Source organism: Lithobates pipiens, unplaced genomic scaffold, assembly GCF_037356315.1.
Source record: "Lithobates pipiens isolate NorthernLeopardFrog02 unplaced genomic scaffold, aLitPip1_a1.2 Scaffold_1, whole genome shotgun sequence".
Classification (NCBI taxonomy): domain Eukaryota; kingdom Metazoa; phylum Chordata; class Amphibia; order Anura; family Ranidae; genus Lithobates; species Lithobates pipiens.
This window is the reverse complement of record NW_027507685.1, coordinates 138,829,852-138,847,868: the sequence shown is the minus strand read 5'-3', so window position 1 is coordinate 138,847,868 and position 18,017 is coordinate 138,829,852. Positions and strand designations below refer to the sequence as shown.

The 18,017-nt window shown below is 44.1% G+C and overlaps 1 protein-coding gene across 1 annotated transcript in view; it reads right to left on the bottom strand.

The window, feature by feature from the left end:
- Nucleotides 1-18,017, bottom strand: part of AK8 (adenylate kinase 8) — a 283,201-nt gene that overhangs the window by 190,026 nt on the left and 75,158 nt on the right. The window contains exon 5 of the mRNA XM_077477632.1: nucleotides 9,518-9,586. Within this exon, the coding sequence (XP_077333758.1) occupies nucleotides 9,518-9,586 (69 nt within the window). The remainder of the gene's footprint in view (nucleotides 1-9,517; nucleotides 9,587-18,017) is intronic.

The window sequence follows — 18,017 nt, the reverse complement described above, 5'->3', positions numbered from 1 at the left end:
TTTTATTTAAAATTTGGCGTGGAGTTCCCCCTTGAGAGCTCATTATTCTCTGATTGGCCACGGCCAAAGTCGCCTGGCCTAGGGCGACTTCAAGTCGTGTTGTAAGTCTCCCCAAGTTGTGTTGAAGTCGTGCTGTTATTCATACTCAAGTCGTGTCCAAGTTGCCTCCAAAAGTCGCGCTGGAAGTCGTGTTGCCCCTGTATGAACCGGCTCTTAAGCTGAAGTATCAGTCTCAGATAAAATAAGTAAAGTCGGCCATAGACGTTTCGAATATTGGCCAGTTCAGCAGACTGGCTGAGATTTGAACAAGTATGGGTATCTGACTGTACCCAATCAACTTGGGTACAACCAGCCTGTTGGAATTTACAGGCAATTATTGCCAGCGGCTATAGCCCCTAGCAATAATTACTGTGTTCTCCTTTTCAGGATGACACCCCCCTCCCCACCCCATAGGTATTCCCCCATCAACCCTGACCCGTGGTTGCAAGAAAGAAGTTCACACTTTCTATGGCCGGATTTGGGTCTCAGATACATTTTGTTCATAAGTAATAATAGGCTAAACCAGGCATGTCCAAAGTCCGGCCCGTGTTCCGGTTTCATATGGCCCCACTGGTAATTTGGATATATATCTTTTGTGGCCCCCAACAAAGCTCGGGGAGTCATTGGGGGGGGCACAAAAGATATATGCTGTATTTATCATTTCTCGGAGTGTAGAGGGAAGGGGCGGGACGAGCAGCAACAGATTACATACTCAGCAGCGTCTGTAATAGGAAGTCCCGTCTCCTGGGCTGGCATTGGACAACTGTTCTGTAGAAGGCGGGACTTCGTATTAAATCGTCGAGTAAACAGGAAATTCTCCTGTATGTAATCTGTCAGTGCTCATCCTGCCCCCCTCCCTGTCCCCTCCAAGGCTGCTGATGGGCATCTATCAGGCTGCACTGATGGCAATGGGGAGGTTGCATTCATGGTAATGGTGAGGCTGCACTGATGGCAATGGTGAGGCTGCACTGATGGCAATGGTAAGGCTGCACTGATGGCAATGGTAAGGCTGCATTCATGGCAATGATGAGGCTGCATTCATGGCAATGGTGAGGCTGCATTTAGAGGCTGTTATACGCTGTAAACTATGGTATATCCAAATAACATGCCCAAGCTCATCCTTAGACTCTTCACCACAAACAGCCACAAAGGCAAGAGAATACTTGTTGGGCGGTGTATTAGTTAATTTGCATTTAATTTTTATGGTTCAAAGAATGTCAGGCAAAATGGTCGGCCCTCACACATGTGCACTTCATCAAATCTGGCCCTCTTTGAAAAAGGTTTGGACTCCCCTGGGCTAAACTAAAAGCTAAAAGAAAAAAGCTACACAAAGTGAAATTATAAATATCTATTTTATCTGTCAAAAACTTAAAGCGAAGTTCCACACAAAAGTGGAACCTACGCTTATCTGCTCCCCCCCCCCTTCCGATGCCACATTTGGTATCTTTCGGGGGGGGGGTCGTTACCTGTTTTTTAAATTTTGGATAGAGCAAGAGAGGGTTATAACCCACCTCCCATTGGGGAGATTTTCCTTCACTTCTTGTCCCATTGTCAAAACAGGAAGTGAGAGGCAATTACTCCTAAGTGAGGAAATCCCTGGCCTTTTGGAAGATTTCCCCTCTATCCCTGTTACCAAAATGTGGGATTTTCTTCTACTTTGACTTTTAATGATAATGGTAAACAGGAGACATAGAGAGGGTACAGACAGCAATAAAAACCTGATAGCTGTTCTAATCCCCCTCCACTCTATCCAAAACTTTTAAAAAGTTTTGCCTTTAGTTATACTTTCAGCTTTACGATAGATCATTCAGATTACTATACAACTATAGTTGTAACTGGCTCACTTTTGTCTTCTCTTTCATGACTGTTAGCCATTCAAGAGCATGGTTGGGTGCAGAATCAGGAATTCTGCACCATAATAATTAGCAATCGCTGCCTCATGGGTCTAGTGGCATAAAATATATCGTAGTGGTAACATTTCAATTCTGGTAACATGCTTATATTATAAATATTCACTTCCATGTTTTACGGAATATGTGAACAACCTGTGTGCATGGAAGAGTAGCCACTATAAGGTTTCAAAACATACGTCCTTTTCTACTGACCCCACAGCACCCCACAAGGAAATACAAGCTTCCTAAAAAGCATAAGCATTGCCTGGCACTATTCAGCAACAGTGTATAACGTCTCCTCTATGGAAGCAATCAAGAGAATGCCCATTATACTCTAAGGCTGGCACATGTGTAATTGGTTAGAACAAACCTGACACTGGCAGGCTGTGAACAGTGCTTAGTCTTGTGCAACCCGTGGCACTGCGGCCTTTTTAGGAGGGTGAATAGAGAACATTGTAGCTGTATTTATTTTAAAGAGCACCTTTCCTTTAAGTATTGTCACAGGGCAGAAAATGTGAAGTCAGGAAACTCTGCACTGTGGCTCAGAATGACCCTAGTTCTAAACATGACCACGTGTACGTATCTCATCTGCCTAGCCAGCAAAGCTAAAACAAGCACATATTATTCAACACCTTTGATTGACTTGAAAGGTTAATAATATCACGGTTCTTAGGAAACCTAAGACAAGACATAAGGAATGCTTCATATTGTAGTCTGCTCTGAAGGGGTGCAAGAGGAAAGATAAAAGAGTTCACAATGGGGATACGATTGTCCACAAATGTAAGCTCTACCTGCCTTATTGAAGAAGACAACCTACTAACTACTCATACACATGAGGGCTGGATGCTCAATACACCATGCTTTCAAAATCTTCTGAGTTGACTTGCTACTGAATGGTAAGGTCCACTCAGCCATTAGAAAGAACAAGCACTGTCAGGAGGTGTCTGATATCGGAGAAGACCCTGCTTCATATTTTCTGGGCGTGTCCCAAAGTGAAAGAGTTCTGGACTTTGCTGGACTTTGCTGGTGCAGACAATCAAAACTATCATGGGCTCTCTTTCGCCTCTTCCTTCTTTCTTTTCTCCCCTGGCTGGGGTCTTCCCTTTCCCTTTTTGAGGGTCTTATTTTCTGTCCTATGTGGAGGGCCAGACCTGGGTTTTTTTTTCTTGGTTGGTATACTTTCTTATTGGGTCCCTGGTCTCTGGTAATGTTTGGGTATTCCCTTGATTTATTGCTGATTGTAAGCACTGTTCTGAGTACTATATGGCACAAACTCTATCAGTGCTTTTATCGAGATATCAATGGCCACACGCTTACTTATTTAATCTTGCACAAGCACTAGAGAAAGGAATGATATCTTCTAAAATATACCTTCACTGAGAGCGGGAGCTAGTATTATGTTGTTAGGCAAACCAAAGCTGGTACTGCTTAACCAACATCAGAGGCTGACACCATGCAGTAAATTAACACTGATTTAAACCTCTGATTATGTTGAGAGGGCCTTGGTTCTGGTATATAAAGTGCTGTAACACTAAGTCTCAGGTGACAAGATAACTAATGGTTCATAATATGGGGCATACGTGCTAGAAAGACAGATATGTTGACGGTCACAGTTTTGTGCTCTGTCTGCTTTGCGTTCTTTTAATGTGTGCCACCTGCCCCAGGCAATCAACAAAGCTCTCCTTGTACTGCCTTTGATCTTGTGTGTTCTCTGCAATTAGCATATGCAAGCTTTTACCATCAGCTTCTACTCTGCTACAGCAGCCTGTGCCCAATACTATATTGTCTTTATCCCTGGGCAGACAGCAGGCTGTAAAGCTGGCCATACGCTGTTAGTGTTTTGTTTTGTTTTTTGGTTGAAAGAACATTAACCTGAACTAACAGATTCCTCCATCCATACAAACAAGGTGGATGGAGAAATCCACCCTGCCATTGTAATTTGACAGTGGTACCCACTGCTGTCACAATACTTCGATAAGTGGCTGGAGGTGATTGATAAAAAATGTACATGTCCATTCAGCCTTTCCCTGCCAAATTTTGATCAGTATATAGACAGATTTAGACAATAAGGCCCCCTCCACACAGGCTGTCCAATCAGATGGACCTGATTGTACCCTTCAGTCTCCTCTATGGAGTGGCTGATGTCAGTGGACACATATCCACCTACACCTGTCCGCCATCTGACCCAGTCCTATCCACCAAAAACAGATGGATGGTAGTCCCATTCCCCATCCGTCCAGTGGATCGGATGGCATTCTATGAAAACGGACCGGCGGTCCATTTCCATCTGATTGCCCCATAGAGGAGAGCAGGGCTGTGCTATGCTCTGACACATGACACAGACCTGTCATCTGCATGCTCAACAGGGATCAGCAGGTGAGATCCCCCGCTGATCAAGCAGACTCCGCTTAGTGGAGGCACCCATGTGAAAGGGGCCTAACACTTCAACAGATCCAGTAACCATAATTAAAGAGCAGCTGGAGGCAGCAAGCAAAGTCAGTCAGTTCTGCTATGCATAAAGCACTAAAAATGTGCTAAAGTTATAACATCAGATTAAAGTGATACTGATCACACACTATTTAACCACTTAAGCCCTGGACCAATTTGCAGACAAAGGACCAGTCCCCTTTTTGCAATTCGGCACTGCGTCGCTTTAACTGACAATTCCGCGGTCATGCGATGTGGCTCCCAAACAAAATTGGCGTCCTTTTTTGGTAATTGATCACCTCTGCGGTTTTTATTTTTTGCGCTATAAACAAAAATAGAGCGACAATTTTGAAAAAAATTTAATATTTTTTACTTTTTGCTATAATAAATATCCCCAAAAAATATATAAAAAAACATTTTTTTCCTCAGTTTAGGCCGATACGTATTCTTCTACATATTTGTGGTAAAAAAAAAAAAAAAATGCAATTAGCGATTATTGATTGGTTTGTGCAAAAGTTATAGCGTTTACAAAATATGGGGATAGTTTTATAACATTTTTATTAATATTTTTTTTTCACTAGTAATGGCGGCGATCAGCGATTTTTATTGTGACTGCTACATTATGGTGGACACATCAGACATTTTTGACACATTTTTGGGACCATTGTCATTTATACAGCAATCAGTGCTATTTAAATGCACTGATTTCTGTGTAAATTACACTGGTAGTGAAGGAAATAACCACTAGGGGGCGAGGAGGGGTTATGTGCGACATGTGTTTTTTTTATTGTAGGGAGCGTGGCCTAGCATGTGATGTCACTGATTGTCTTTCCCTATAACATGGAACAGACAATCGGTGACAGTCACAGTAGGAAGCACGGAGAGAGGTTTGTTTACACTTACCTCTCCTCGTTCTTTAGCTCTGTGATCCGATCGCGGGACACCAGTGGCAATCGGGCCCGCTGGTCTCGCGGCCACGGTCACGGAGCTTAGGACCGGGTCGGGAGCATGCCGCCGGCGGAACGCTCCCGACCCACGGCTGGGCACTTAAAGAGCAAAGTACCGCTACATGCTTATGCCCAGCCGTGCCATTCTGCCGACGTATATGTGCAGGAGACGGTCCTTAAGCAGTTAAAGAAGAAGTAAACTCCCCTTGTTTGTTTGTACCTATAGTTAAGCCTATAATAAGGCTTACCTATAGGTACTGTAAATATCTCCTAAACTTTAGCACCATTTAGGAGATATTACTGTATACTGCGCTGATTACGTCATCGGCGCATGCACTCTGAAGGAATGGCTGCCTGTGCCCTGACCAGCGGTTCCCGCACGCATGCGCAAGAGTTACGCCGGGGGAAGATGTCCGCTGTGTCAGCAGCATGCGGGCGCCGCTGCAGGGCTTTGTTCTAAGGTAAGTATTTCACAATGAGCTAGTATGCGATGCATATTAGCTCATCATGCCTTTGTGTTGCAGGTTTTTTGTTTTTTCTTAACAGGGGTCTACAACCTCTTTAATTTACATTATCTCTTTTCTTCCTGTATATGGATGATGGCACTGTAATTATATTCTTTCACTTAAATGTTATTATATTTTAGAAATGACAAGAAAAAGTTAACTGTTTTGTATCCAAAATCTGCACTAAGATATGAACAACTATAGAAGAAATTTCTCTCTGCAATTTTTTTTTATTTAATTAAAACAATCTGCTAAGTACTTTAATGTATATACAGCTGTCACATGACCCAGTTCTTTCCCAGCCTGTCTGCAAGGAAACAGTGGCACGAGGAGCTTCTAGTTCTCTGCTGCTGGTCACACATTCAAAATAAAAAGCCACTGGGATACAGACTAAAAAAATAAGTAAATATTAATAAATTTTTTTAAAATCAACATACAAATATATATTGGAATTCAAATCTTTGTTATTTTTTGGCAATAACATGCTGTGGGCGGATTTCTGACAGTCGCAGGCTGTGTCACACTCCTTCAGCCCATGTCTTAGAGTAATGCCACGTACACATGATCGGACTATCCGGCGGACAATCTGACGGACTTTGCAGCGGAGGTCCGCCAGACTTTCCGAACGAGCGGACTTGCAGACACACGACCACACACGAACGGACTTTCCAAATGAACGGACTTGCCCTCACACAGACTAAAGTCCATTAATTTTGAACGTGACTTCAGGTACGACAGGACTAGCAAAGGAAGTCAATGTCGCCGCTTCCATTGGCGAGATTGACAGCTCGCGAGCCCCGTCGTTTGATATGGGTTTTAAGGGTAACCCCTACCTACCCGAAAAATGGCGTGGGGGTCCCCCCAAAGTCCATACCAGACCCTTATGCGAGCATGCAGCCCGGCCAGTCAGGAAAGGGGGTGGGAACGAGCGAGCGCCCCCCTCCTGAACCGTACCAGGCCGCATGCCCTCAACATGGGGGGGTGGGTGCTTTGGGGAAGTGGGTGCCCTGCGGCACCCCCACGCCAAAGCACCTTGTCCCCATGTTGATGAGGACAAGGGCCTCTTCCCGACAACCCTGGCCGTTGGTTGTCGGGGTCTGTGGGCAGGGGGCTCATCGCAAACTGGGAGCCCCCTTTAATAAGGGGGCGCCCAGATCCCGGTCCCCCACCCTATGTGAATATCGAACCCCTACCCATTCACCTGGGTGGAAAAAGTGTCAGTAAAAAACACACAACACAGGCCCCTGGACAGCGACGATGACGAAGCAGAAAGCCGGGCTCCTCCGCTAGCAAAAGAGCAGCAAAAGAGCAGAATATAGCGGAGGAGCCCGGCGGGAAGACCGCCGAAGTCGGAAGAAGACCCCCGGAGTTGCCTAATAAACGACTTTAAAAACCTGTGTTGTGTGTTTTTTATTGACACTTTTTCCCCCCAGGTGAATGGGTGGGGATACTCATTCACATAGGGTGGGGGGCCGGGATCTGGGGGCTCCCCGCCCACAGGCCCCGACAACCAACGGCCAGGGTTTTCGGAAGAGGCCCTTGTCCTCATCAACATGGGGACAAGGTGCTTTGGGATGGGGGGGGCCACAGGGCACCCCCATGTTGAGGGCATGCTGCCTGGTACGGTTCAGGAGGGGGGGGGGCACTCTTGCTGGGATGGCAGATTGGGAAAGCCCAGATTGTGGGTTGCCGACCCACCATTCCAGAGCATCAGTGTTGTGATTGGAGCAAGCAGCTGCAGAGCAGAGCCACTTAAGCCGATGCTTCCTGTATAGCGCAAACTCCTGTCACAGGCAGAATGTTACCAAATGCCTAGTACAGCAACAGTCAGCAATACCTGAATAGAAGACTGTTATTAAAGGTAATTTTATTACTAAAACCCCAGTGTATACATGGGTATATCTGTTTTGCAGGGGCTGGTTTCAAACTGATCTGCAGGGTTAGCTGCACTGAGCCATAGACTTCTGTTATTACCTGTGGGTTTGGTGCGCTTTCAGAAATTGCACCACACCTGCAGGATATAATGGAAGTCTATGGCAAAGTGCAGCTAATCCACAGGAAAGCCACAGGTGCACTGCCCTTCATCTGTAGTGTGGGTAAACTGCAGTGCATCAGTGTGAAAGCAGCCTTAGGCCCCTTTCACACAATTGGTCCGACTCAATTGGACCCTCCATTCGCCTCCATGGAGCGGCAGATGTAAACAGACCTGTGTCCACTTATACCCGCCTACTTTCAATCTGATCCCCTAAAAAAAAACAGAAGGGGATTCATCCCCTTCCATCTGGGCGGATCGGATCAGAGGACCCATATAGTAGAGTGGCCTGTGTCTGCTCTGCATATGCAGAGTGGACACGGATCTGTCACCCACCTGTTCCACTCATTGTGGCCCGCAACTGGTTACAAGTCTCTTAATTGGCCCTCACTCTTCAAAAGGTTGGGGACCCTTGTTCTAGGGTTTGTCGTCCTACTTTTAAGATAATATATGCCTGGGGGTAAAATTCACTATGCCGTTACTCTTCGCCAGTAGGAACTCTGTAAAAGAGCTCACGGGGTGCCTAAGACACATACAATACAGTGCATGTTTGGGATACAAATGTAAGTAAAATGGTACGTAGGCCCCCATACGTCATTTATTTAGTTAAAGAAGCACACAGCATATGCATATCTGTGCATTATAAGCAGGCTTTAATTTACAAAACACATGTCTTTTACAAGGCCTTGTTTATATTTAGGGGCACGGTTTGAGGGGGGCAGAAAAAAAACACACAGCTGAGTCGTGTTTCTACTGCCCAACTGCTCCCCCTTAAGTTGCATAGGCATTGGACAGCGGTGATCATGTGCCTTAAGGAAATAATGCCTCCTCACTGCCTGTCAAAAATGCTCTCAAGAGTAATCCACTATGAATCCGGGTGATTGGAGGGAAGAGACATACCCCCCTTCACACAACACACAGGAACATAGCTGACGCTGTCAATCAGCTGGAGGTTCTACCCATGTCACCTTTTATCTCTTGGTGTCAGGAAAACTTGTCATAAGTGATCCATACTGATAGCAGAGGAACAAAGCAGCAGATAAAAGTGACACTTAGGGGGTTATTTATGAAAGACAAATCCACTTTGCACTGCAAGTGCACTTGGAAGTGAAGTCACTCTAAATCTAAGGGGTAGATCTGAAATGAGTGGAAGCTCTGCTGATTTTATCATCCAATCATGTGCAAGCTAAAATGCTGTTTTTTATTTTCCTTGCATGTCCCAATCGGATCTACAGTGACTTTACTTTCAAGTGCACTTGCAGTGTAAAGTGGATTTTCCTTTAGTAAATAACCCCCTCTTAATTGAGACAAGTGCACACTATGGAGCAAAGGTGTCAAACTAGCGGCCCTCCAGCTGTTGCAGAACTTCAACTCCCATGAGGCATTGCAAGGCTGACAGTTACAAGCATGACTCCCACAGGCATGATGGGACTTGTAGTTCTTGCAACAGCTGGAGGGCCGCCAGTTTGACACCCCTGTTTTAGAGGGATATGCTTTGTTCATATTTCATGTCTGAGGTTTACAACCACTTTAAATGCAAAAAATTTACTTTTGACTGAATTGTACATATAAAAACACACTTTTTTTTGTGCTAAATGGATTGCTTAAATATGAGCCCGGCATTCTCCAATTTCCACTCCCCCACCCCTTCTCAGCTCTTTGAAGTCTGCTTACTCGTTTCACGCAGTCCACTTTTGACAGTCGCTCCTGGATGATCCTGGCCCACAGAGCGTCTGGGATTTCCTAGAGAAACACAACAAGTAAATAAATAAAGAGAATGCCACAAGACCAGAACAAGCAACAGACCATCTGTTCACAGAGTTCCTCTTATAGAAAAGTAAAGAAACGGAAACCAAAAAGAAAAAAAGAAAAAGAAAGCAGCATACAAGCTTTAGGAGCCAGGATGAATAAGGCGAGAGCAGTGAAATGAAGTATACTGTCTGGAAACGTCAAGTCCCGGTGGGTGGCGTGTGTCAGAACCTTGCACTGCTGGAGAGCAAATTTGTGGCTTTGAGTGTGTTTTCTTCCAAAGGCGTTTCCCGCTGCTCACAGGCAGGGATGGTGTCTACAGCGCACCTTTGAAGTGTCATGTCAAAACAGACGTGTGTGTACCAGGGGGTCCATTCTACACTGTGCCACCAAACCAATTTAAGAGAAGGAAAGCCGACTACCAGAGGCCTAATCGAGCCACCATCTCTGAAGTCTCTTCTCAAATTACACATCAACACCTTTCCTTCACCATTTCTTTTTTGTTTTGAAAGTTATGTTAAAACAAAGGTTTACCTCGTATTTTCCCCCGGTTATGATTATGCAAGGGGGAATTTCTAATATTGACTTAGCTACCTGTGTTCTCCACTGATTTCCTTCTCTGGCAGCCATTCTGAATTTATGGCCAATTTGTTGGTGGGATATGTTTTAAAGGTCTGGAGTGATGTTACAAGAAGCGATTGGGCTCTGTGAAGTCATGAAACAGACAAAAGCAACATATTGGAATGCAAAGCTAAACTGCATTTTCAACGAGTGAACATTTTCAGTTATTGCTTTAAATTTACCTGAGGGAATTTTTAGAAGTGATTTTCATATTTTTACTTGCTTTTCCATGTGCTATTATAAATACAGGCGGTGCCCGGGTTACAGACAAGATAGGGTCTGTAGGTTTGTTCTTAAAACGAGGTTCCATTTCCGCTCATCGGAACCCTCCCCCCCTCCGGTGTCACAATTGGCACCTTTCAGGGGGGGGGGGGGGTGAAGATACCTGTCAAAGACACAGGTATTTACACCGACTTCCGGGTATAGACTCCCCTGGGAGTCTATGCCTCTTCCTGTCCCTGCGTGCTGTCTGCTGGGACACACACAGGTCCCAGAGACAGCGCGGACAATTCCTATTGCGCTGCGCGACTCGCGCATGCGCAGTAGGGAACCGGGACGTGAAGCCGCAGTGATTCACTTCCTGATTCCCTCACCTAGAATGGTGGCGGCAGCAGCCGAGAGTCGAGTAATCGATCGGCCTCGGCTGCCGGCATCGCTGGACCCCGGGACAGGTGAGTGTCCATTTATTAAAAGTCAGCAGCTGCAGTATTTGTAGCTGCTGGCTTTTAATATTTTTTTCCACAGTGAAATCCCTCTTTAAGTTGAATCTGTTTTTAAGTTGGAACAGATACCTTTTTTAAGTGTAGCTCCAGCCAAAAAAAATATTTTTAAGCTTTTTGGATAGAATAGGGAAGGGTTGACACCCCTGTAACTTTTGTTTTGCTGTCTGTGCCCTTGTTCAGAAGATTTCACCTCACTTTCTGTCCCTAAGACAATTGGATTTTGAAAGTTTTGGGTTGTTGTAGAAACAATCCTTGGTGATAAAGCTTCAGTGGAGATCCCTTTTTCCCCATAATAACTTTTACAGGAGGGAATTTCCCTTCCTAGGGGTAGTTTTCCTCTCAATTCCTGTTGTCTCCCTCTGTTTGTAAGTAGGAGTTGTTTGTAAGTTGAATGTTTGTAACTAGGGCCACCTGTACCTGCAAATGTTCTTTTTAGTAGTTCTGTACGTCAGAGGATGTGATTAGGTATCCATGCTTCAGACGTGCAACAACACATGAGAGAAATATGGGTGCTGCCATTGCTGCCTCACTTCAGAAAATGCTAGTTGCATTTACAAAAATGGCACCCAATAAGGTAAAAAATAAATAAACGGAAGCTCTGGCCATAAAACTCACCCCTTGGTTGTATCACTACACATCCTCAGTCTTCCATGTTGAATGGCTTCACAGATGGTATTTAACCTAAAAGACTGAGAACATCCTGTGATTTCAGGGCCTCATGGACCTGCCCCCTGGGAAGACGTCACCCCAGTGTCTTGCAATCACATACAATGATGCATGATAAAAAGATGCAACACTAAGGACCACTCAGCACTGGGGCGAAGACAGAGAAAAAAAGACTCCGCACAGGGCCAGATCTTGGGGGGTGCTGGAGTGGGCTTTTCCCCTTCAGATCCCAGTGGTGCCCCCCCAGGACCAGTAATATTGGTATCAGGAAGTAGAGACTGGGAGGCAGCGAGCAACCAAGGCGGCTTTGCTACATAGTGCACTGCACCTATCGACCTCACCATAGGTGGACCAGGATCCATGGCATCATTTGTTGCTATTTATGAAGGAGGGGGGCTCTGTTGTGATGAAGGAACCACATGGACATGTAGGGAGCTAAGTGAGGAGAGGATATGCCCCCCTGACTTTTTTTATTGTACCACCAGAGTCCACATGTTACGTGACTGTCCTAAAGACAACTGGAATTGGTGAAATAAAAATGTACTGCTGAAGGGCATCAGGGAGGAAAAGGGGAGTCTTTGGGACCTGGGAGAATGAGCCCAGAATTGGGCTTTCTGAGTTTTCTGGAACAAAGATGTTATGAATAAGTGTTATTATTCCTTATCTCTATGCTTGCTCCAGGCCAGTGACCCAAACTTATTCTAAGGTGGGGTTTACAAAGCTGAGGTGAGCAGGTTATGCTGGCCATACACTATTTGAGAAATTCCTCCATTTTCAATATACAGTGTGGATAGACAAATACCCTCATTGGGCCATGTTTTAATAACTGTCCTTTTTTTAATAAAGGACTTGAAAAACTGTGTTCATATTTTTATTTAAACCTTACTCTTTTTTGTGAATGAGTAGGAATTTTATGAACCCCCAACAACCAGGCCAGGGTTTTGGGGAAGAGGCCCTTCACCTCATCAACATGGTGACAATGTGTTCAGGGCCTCATGGACCTGCCCCCTGAGAGGATGTCACCACAGTGTCTTGCAATCAAATACAATGATGCATCATACAAAGTTGCAACACTGAGGACCACTCAGCACTGGGGAGAAGATAGAAAAACAAAGAGAGACTGGGACCTCACTGCAAAGTATATTCCCAGGGGCAATACGTTTAAAAGGCTAAAAATAAAACCTACGTGGCTCATGGTCAAAGTTAAAAAAAGCTATAAACAATAAGAAAAGAGCCTTTAAAAAATATAAAAATTAAGGAACACCAGTGTCGTTTAAATGTTACAAAGAATTTAACAGAATATGTAAAAAGGAAATCAAGGATGCAAAAATTCAAAATGAACAACAGATTGCAAAAGATGGTAGGACAAACCTCAAAAAATTATTCAAATATATTAATAGTAAAAAGGTCAGGTCTGAGCTTGTAGGCCCTTTACAAAATAATCTAGAGTGGGTGACGGGGGACAAAGAGAAGACTTATTTATGAAATAATTTCTTCAGCTCTGTGTACACAAAAGAGCATGGGGGAGATAATGTCCATAATGGGGGTGGTATTGACACTGCCCCAAATGATCCACAATGGCTCAAAAGTGATATGGTCCAGAAATATTTAGACAGAATAAAGGTGGATAAAGCACCTGGACCTGATGGTATCCACCCATGGATCCTAAAAGAATTAAGCTCTGTAATTTCAAAGCCATTATATTTAATTTTTTGGGTAATCATTAATAACGAACGTGGTGCCTATATTTAAAAAGGGAACAAAATCTTTACCAAGTAACTATAGACCTTTTAGTTTAACTTCTATAGTTAGGAAGATACTGGAGCATTTAATAAAAGACCACATGGACGAGTTCTTGCTGGAAAAAAAACATTTTAAGCAACAGACAGCATGGGTTCATGAAAGACAGAAGTTGTCAGACAAACCTGATTTATTTTTATAAAGAGGTAAGTTAAACCTTGGACAAAGGCATGGCGGTGGAGGTGGTATACTTGAATTTTGCAAAAGCGTTCGATACAGTGCCCCACACACGGCTCATGTGTACGGTAAAGTCTACAGGCTTGGAATTATCAGTTTGTAAATGGATAGAAAACTGGCAGAAAAAAAAAGACAGAATTCAGAGAGTAGTGGTTAATGATTCTTACTCTGAATGGTCTAAGGTTATCAGTGGTATACCCCAAGGTTCAGTGTTGGGACCCTTACTTTTTAATACCTTTATAAATGATATTGGGTCTGGGATCAAAAGTAAAATTTCTGTCTTTGCAGATGACACCAAGCTATGCAGTGGAATAACGTCCTTACAGGATGTCTCCAATTTACAAGCCAACCTCAATGCTCTGTCTAATTGGGCGACTATGTGGCAGATGAGGTTTAATGTTGAGAAATGTAAAGTTATACACTTGGGGGCTAAGAATATGCATGCATCATACATGCTAGGGGGAGTACAACTGGGGGAATCCATAGTGGAGAAGTATCTGGGGGTTTTGGTAGATCATAAGCTCAATAATAGCATGCAATGCCAAGCTGTGGTTTCCAAAGCGAGCAAAGTCCTTTCTTGTATTAAGAGAGGTATGGACTCCAGAGAGAGAGAACTCATTTTGCCCCTGTTCAAATCATTAGTAAGACCTCATCTGGAATATGCAGTTCAGTTTTGGGCACCAGTTCTCAAAAAGGATATTGGGGAACTGGAGAAAGTGCAGATAAGGGCAACCAAACTGATAAGAGGCATGGAGGAGCTCAGCTATGAGGAAAGATTAGAGGAACTGAATTTATTCACGCTTGAGAAGAGGAGAATAAGGGGGGATATGATCAACATGTTCAAATATATAAGGGGTCCATATAGTGAACTTGTGTTGAGTTATTCACTTTACGGTCAACACAGAGGACAAGGGGACACTCTTTACGTCTAGAGGAAAAGAGATTTCATCTCCAAATACGGAAAGGTTACTTCACAGTAAGAGCTGTGAAAATGTGGAATAGACTCCCTGCAGAGGTGGTTCTGGCTAGCTCAGTAGATTGCTTTAAGAAAGGTCTGAATACTTTCCTAAATGTACAGAATATAACGGGGTACTAAGGAATTTTTTCTCCTGCTGTAGCAAATTGGAGCATGCTCTGCTGGGGTTTTTTGCCTTCCTCTGGATCAACTGTGGGTATAGAATTGGGTATGTTGGATTGTACGATATTTTTTATTTTTTATTTTTTTTATGGTTGAACTGGAAGGATTTGTGTCTTTTCAACCTATGTAACTATGTGTTTTGCCAGGGGCTCCCCCCAACCTTCTGCATTCCAGAAATTGTCCCTGAACATATAGGGCGATAAATGCAAATACTTCTCATTAAAGCATTCAGCCCTGTCCAGTTACAGTTATCCTTCCCCTGGGTGCACCAAAACACAGGGAGGGACACACTGCACACTAACGTGAGAGTAACACATAACAATATCATTTTTACACTGCACACAGCCAGCCCCATGTGCAAAGGGCCTAACGGCCTGGTATAGATGAAGAGACTTCCCAGCTATATAAGTGAAGTAGTCAGGGATAGATTAAAAACAAATGGCATGGGGTTCCCCCAAAATTCATATCAGTCCTTTCAGGTCTGGTATAAATTTTAAGGGGGCCCACCAAAAAGAATAAAAACAGTATGGGTTCCCCCCCAAACTATGGATTGTGGGTGGCAGCCCCATGCAAAAACAAAAAGAAAATTTGCAAGGACCCCTTCAAAAATCTTTACTATTCCCTTATCCTGAAGGGGAGGAGGTCAAGCATGCACCCTCAGTATTCTTTGGGCATGAATGCTGCACAGTGCACTTCTCTTATTTTGTATAATCCTGTGTATTTCTTGTTTAATTTATAATTTTGTATAATTCTGTGTAATTCTTGGTATCTGAACTTATTCTGTATGTATGGATCCTGCACAATAGCACCTCTCTTGCTAAATATACTGGGTGTAATTCTCCAAATCTGTCCTTATTCTGTATGCATGGACCCTTCACAGTAGCACTTCTCTTGCTGGGTATTCTGGGTGTAATTCTCCATATCTGTCCTTATTCTGTATGTACGGATCCTGCACAGTAACACTTCTCTTGCTACAGTAGGTATACTGGGTATAATTCTCAGTATCTGTTCTTATTGTGTACTCCATGTATGGAGTAAATCCCTCCACACGACTAGTCATCCATTTTCTACTGTTAGGTTTTCAGTATGCCGAATTCTAATACATACATTTGGCCATATGTTAATGTAGGACCGGTAGCTTAGGCAGGAAGTTCCTCATAAATTTACTTGCCAGGAGTAGTTATACTGGTTGATTGATAGAGATCTATTGATTTCTCCTTAAGTTTGGCTTTGTTACACTTTTCTCTTCTACCACTAGGTGGCTGGGTTCTTGGCAGAACTACATATGAGAAGGGCAATCCAAGGTCAGATTATGGGTATATGGAGTATCTCAGCCAATGGTCAGGAGTTTTCTTGAATTCATTGGCCTGCTGGGAGCACCTATACATTTGGGTGGAGTCAGGTGATCAGTGTTCTGTGCCACCTGGAAGGCTATCTGGGTGGACATGTGTCGTACACCCCGGGCTGCTAGGCCGGTGATTGGGCTTATCCTGGGGGCATCTGGCTGCTAGGATGTCTGAGGGCCTATCCAGAAGTAAGAGGGCAGCGCAGGGTTGGGATTGCGGCTTGCAATCCAACCAAAAGTGACATTTCTACTGGCCAGAGAACCTGTCGTGGTTGGAGGTAGGAGGGGAGCTAAGAACCATCCACCTTTACCAGGGACCACAGTGAGTAACTGAAGCAAGTAGCGGAGCAACATTCTCACCGAGCGGGCAAGGTGGAGAATCTGGAAACTTCAGGTGGTGATCAAGTCAGGGACCCAACCAGCAGAGATGACGCTTGCAGAGCAGCCTTGTGTGTCAAGCCAGGGACAGAGCCGGTCAGTGAGGGTGAGGTTTGAGAAGTATCTGGAGTGCCAAGCTAGGGAACCAGCGGGGTAGTGTGGGTGACGCTTCAGGGAGATACCACCGCAAAGATTGGAGGAGCTCAAGGGATTCAGAGTCAGTGAATCAGAGGGTCTAATGAGAGACCGGGAGCTCAGTGTTGAAGAACTACAAGAGACAGCTGTAGTGAAGCTGAAGGAACTGTTACGTTTGAGTTAGGAACTGTTAAAGACTGTTGCCATAGGAGTCAGCATTCCTGCATGTGCAGCTGTGGCGCTTTGCTGGGGCCTTTCCCTTCACGGCTGTTTTCCTACTGAAGTCTCGGAGTCTGCCAATTGAACTACTCAAGGGTGTCCTGGACCTAACCCTCTTTCCCTCAAAAAAATAAAAAGCACTGTTAAAATAAATAAAACCTCTTTTACATCAAAGAAGTGTCTGGCGCCCAATGACCTTCACCATCTTTGCATCCACTATGCCTCACAACCCACCACATATTGAAGTATGTCAGCTATATTTAGCTTTAGATTTATTTTATTCCTCATGAGACTGGAATTGGCAAAGACTTTGCTACATTAAAAATAAAGAAAGTTGACTTTAAGCAGAATTTCTCAGTCACATATGGTGCGGAAAGATTTGTCCTGACCTCAACCTCTAGGTGGACTATCATGTGGCTAAGTTCTCCGATCAAACATTCAGCCATAAGATTTGCTTTTGCCCCGTACACATGGGAAGTTTTACCAAACTAGGTCTAAAATGGTATAATCAGTCTCTTCATGGCTGCTGCATAAGTCCAAATTTATTCTATGAGTGTCTGTAATTTCATCCTTATTGCGAAGGGTAAAAACCTGGGCAAACTGCGATATCATTAACACGCCGCAGAAGTAAATGTCCTCTCATTAGGCGCAATTGAAAAGCGAGCGGTTGATCATCAGAGGATTAACTGGCTCTGCATATATACAAATCGCCGCCACCCTCTACGGCTGCTAATCCATTCTGAAGTTCTCAAGCAACCCCTGCAGCTTAACAAAGAGGCTTTCAATGATGTCTGCTAATTGCAGCACATCCTAGATGTATGTACTGATGCAGAGAAATGCTGATGGGAATAAGGAGAGCCACCGACAGTCAGCAGAGCAGAGAACTTAAAGGCAAACGCCAGATCTTTTAACAGTTTTTCTTTTTTTAATGTGAGAATGCAATCAACTTAAAGCAAATGTAAACCTAGATACTAAAATCTCATAGAAGCCCTAAGCTAATGTCAATTCAAATTTCATTCTCAATATATGTGAATCTGCATCTTTCATTGGTGATCCTAGTGATCCTATCATGAAGGTCTATGTTTAGGCACTCCCTGGTAAAGGGTGGCAATGCTCTGTTCCTTTCTTCTGCATTGTCACCCTGTGAAATGACATCCGCTGAAGACTACAAGTGCCCATTTCACTACACATTAGGCAAGTATGGTCCACTGTTGTCACCACCAG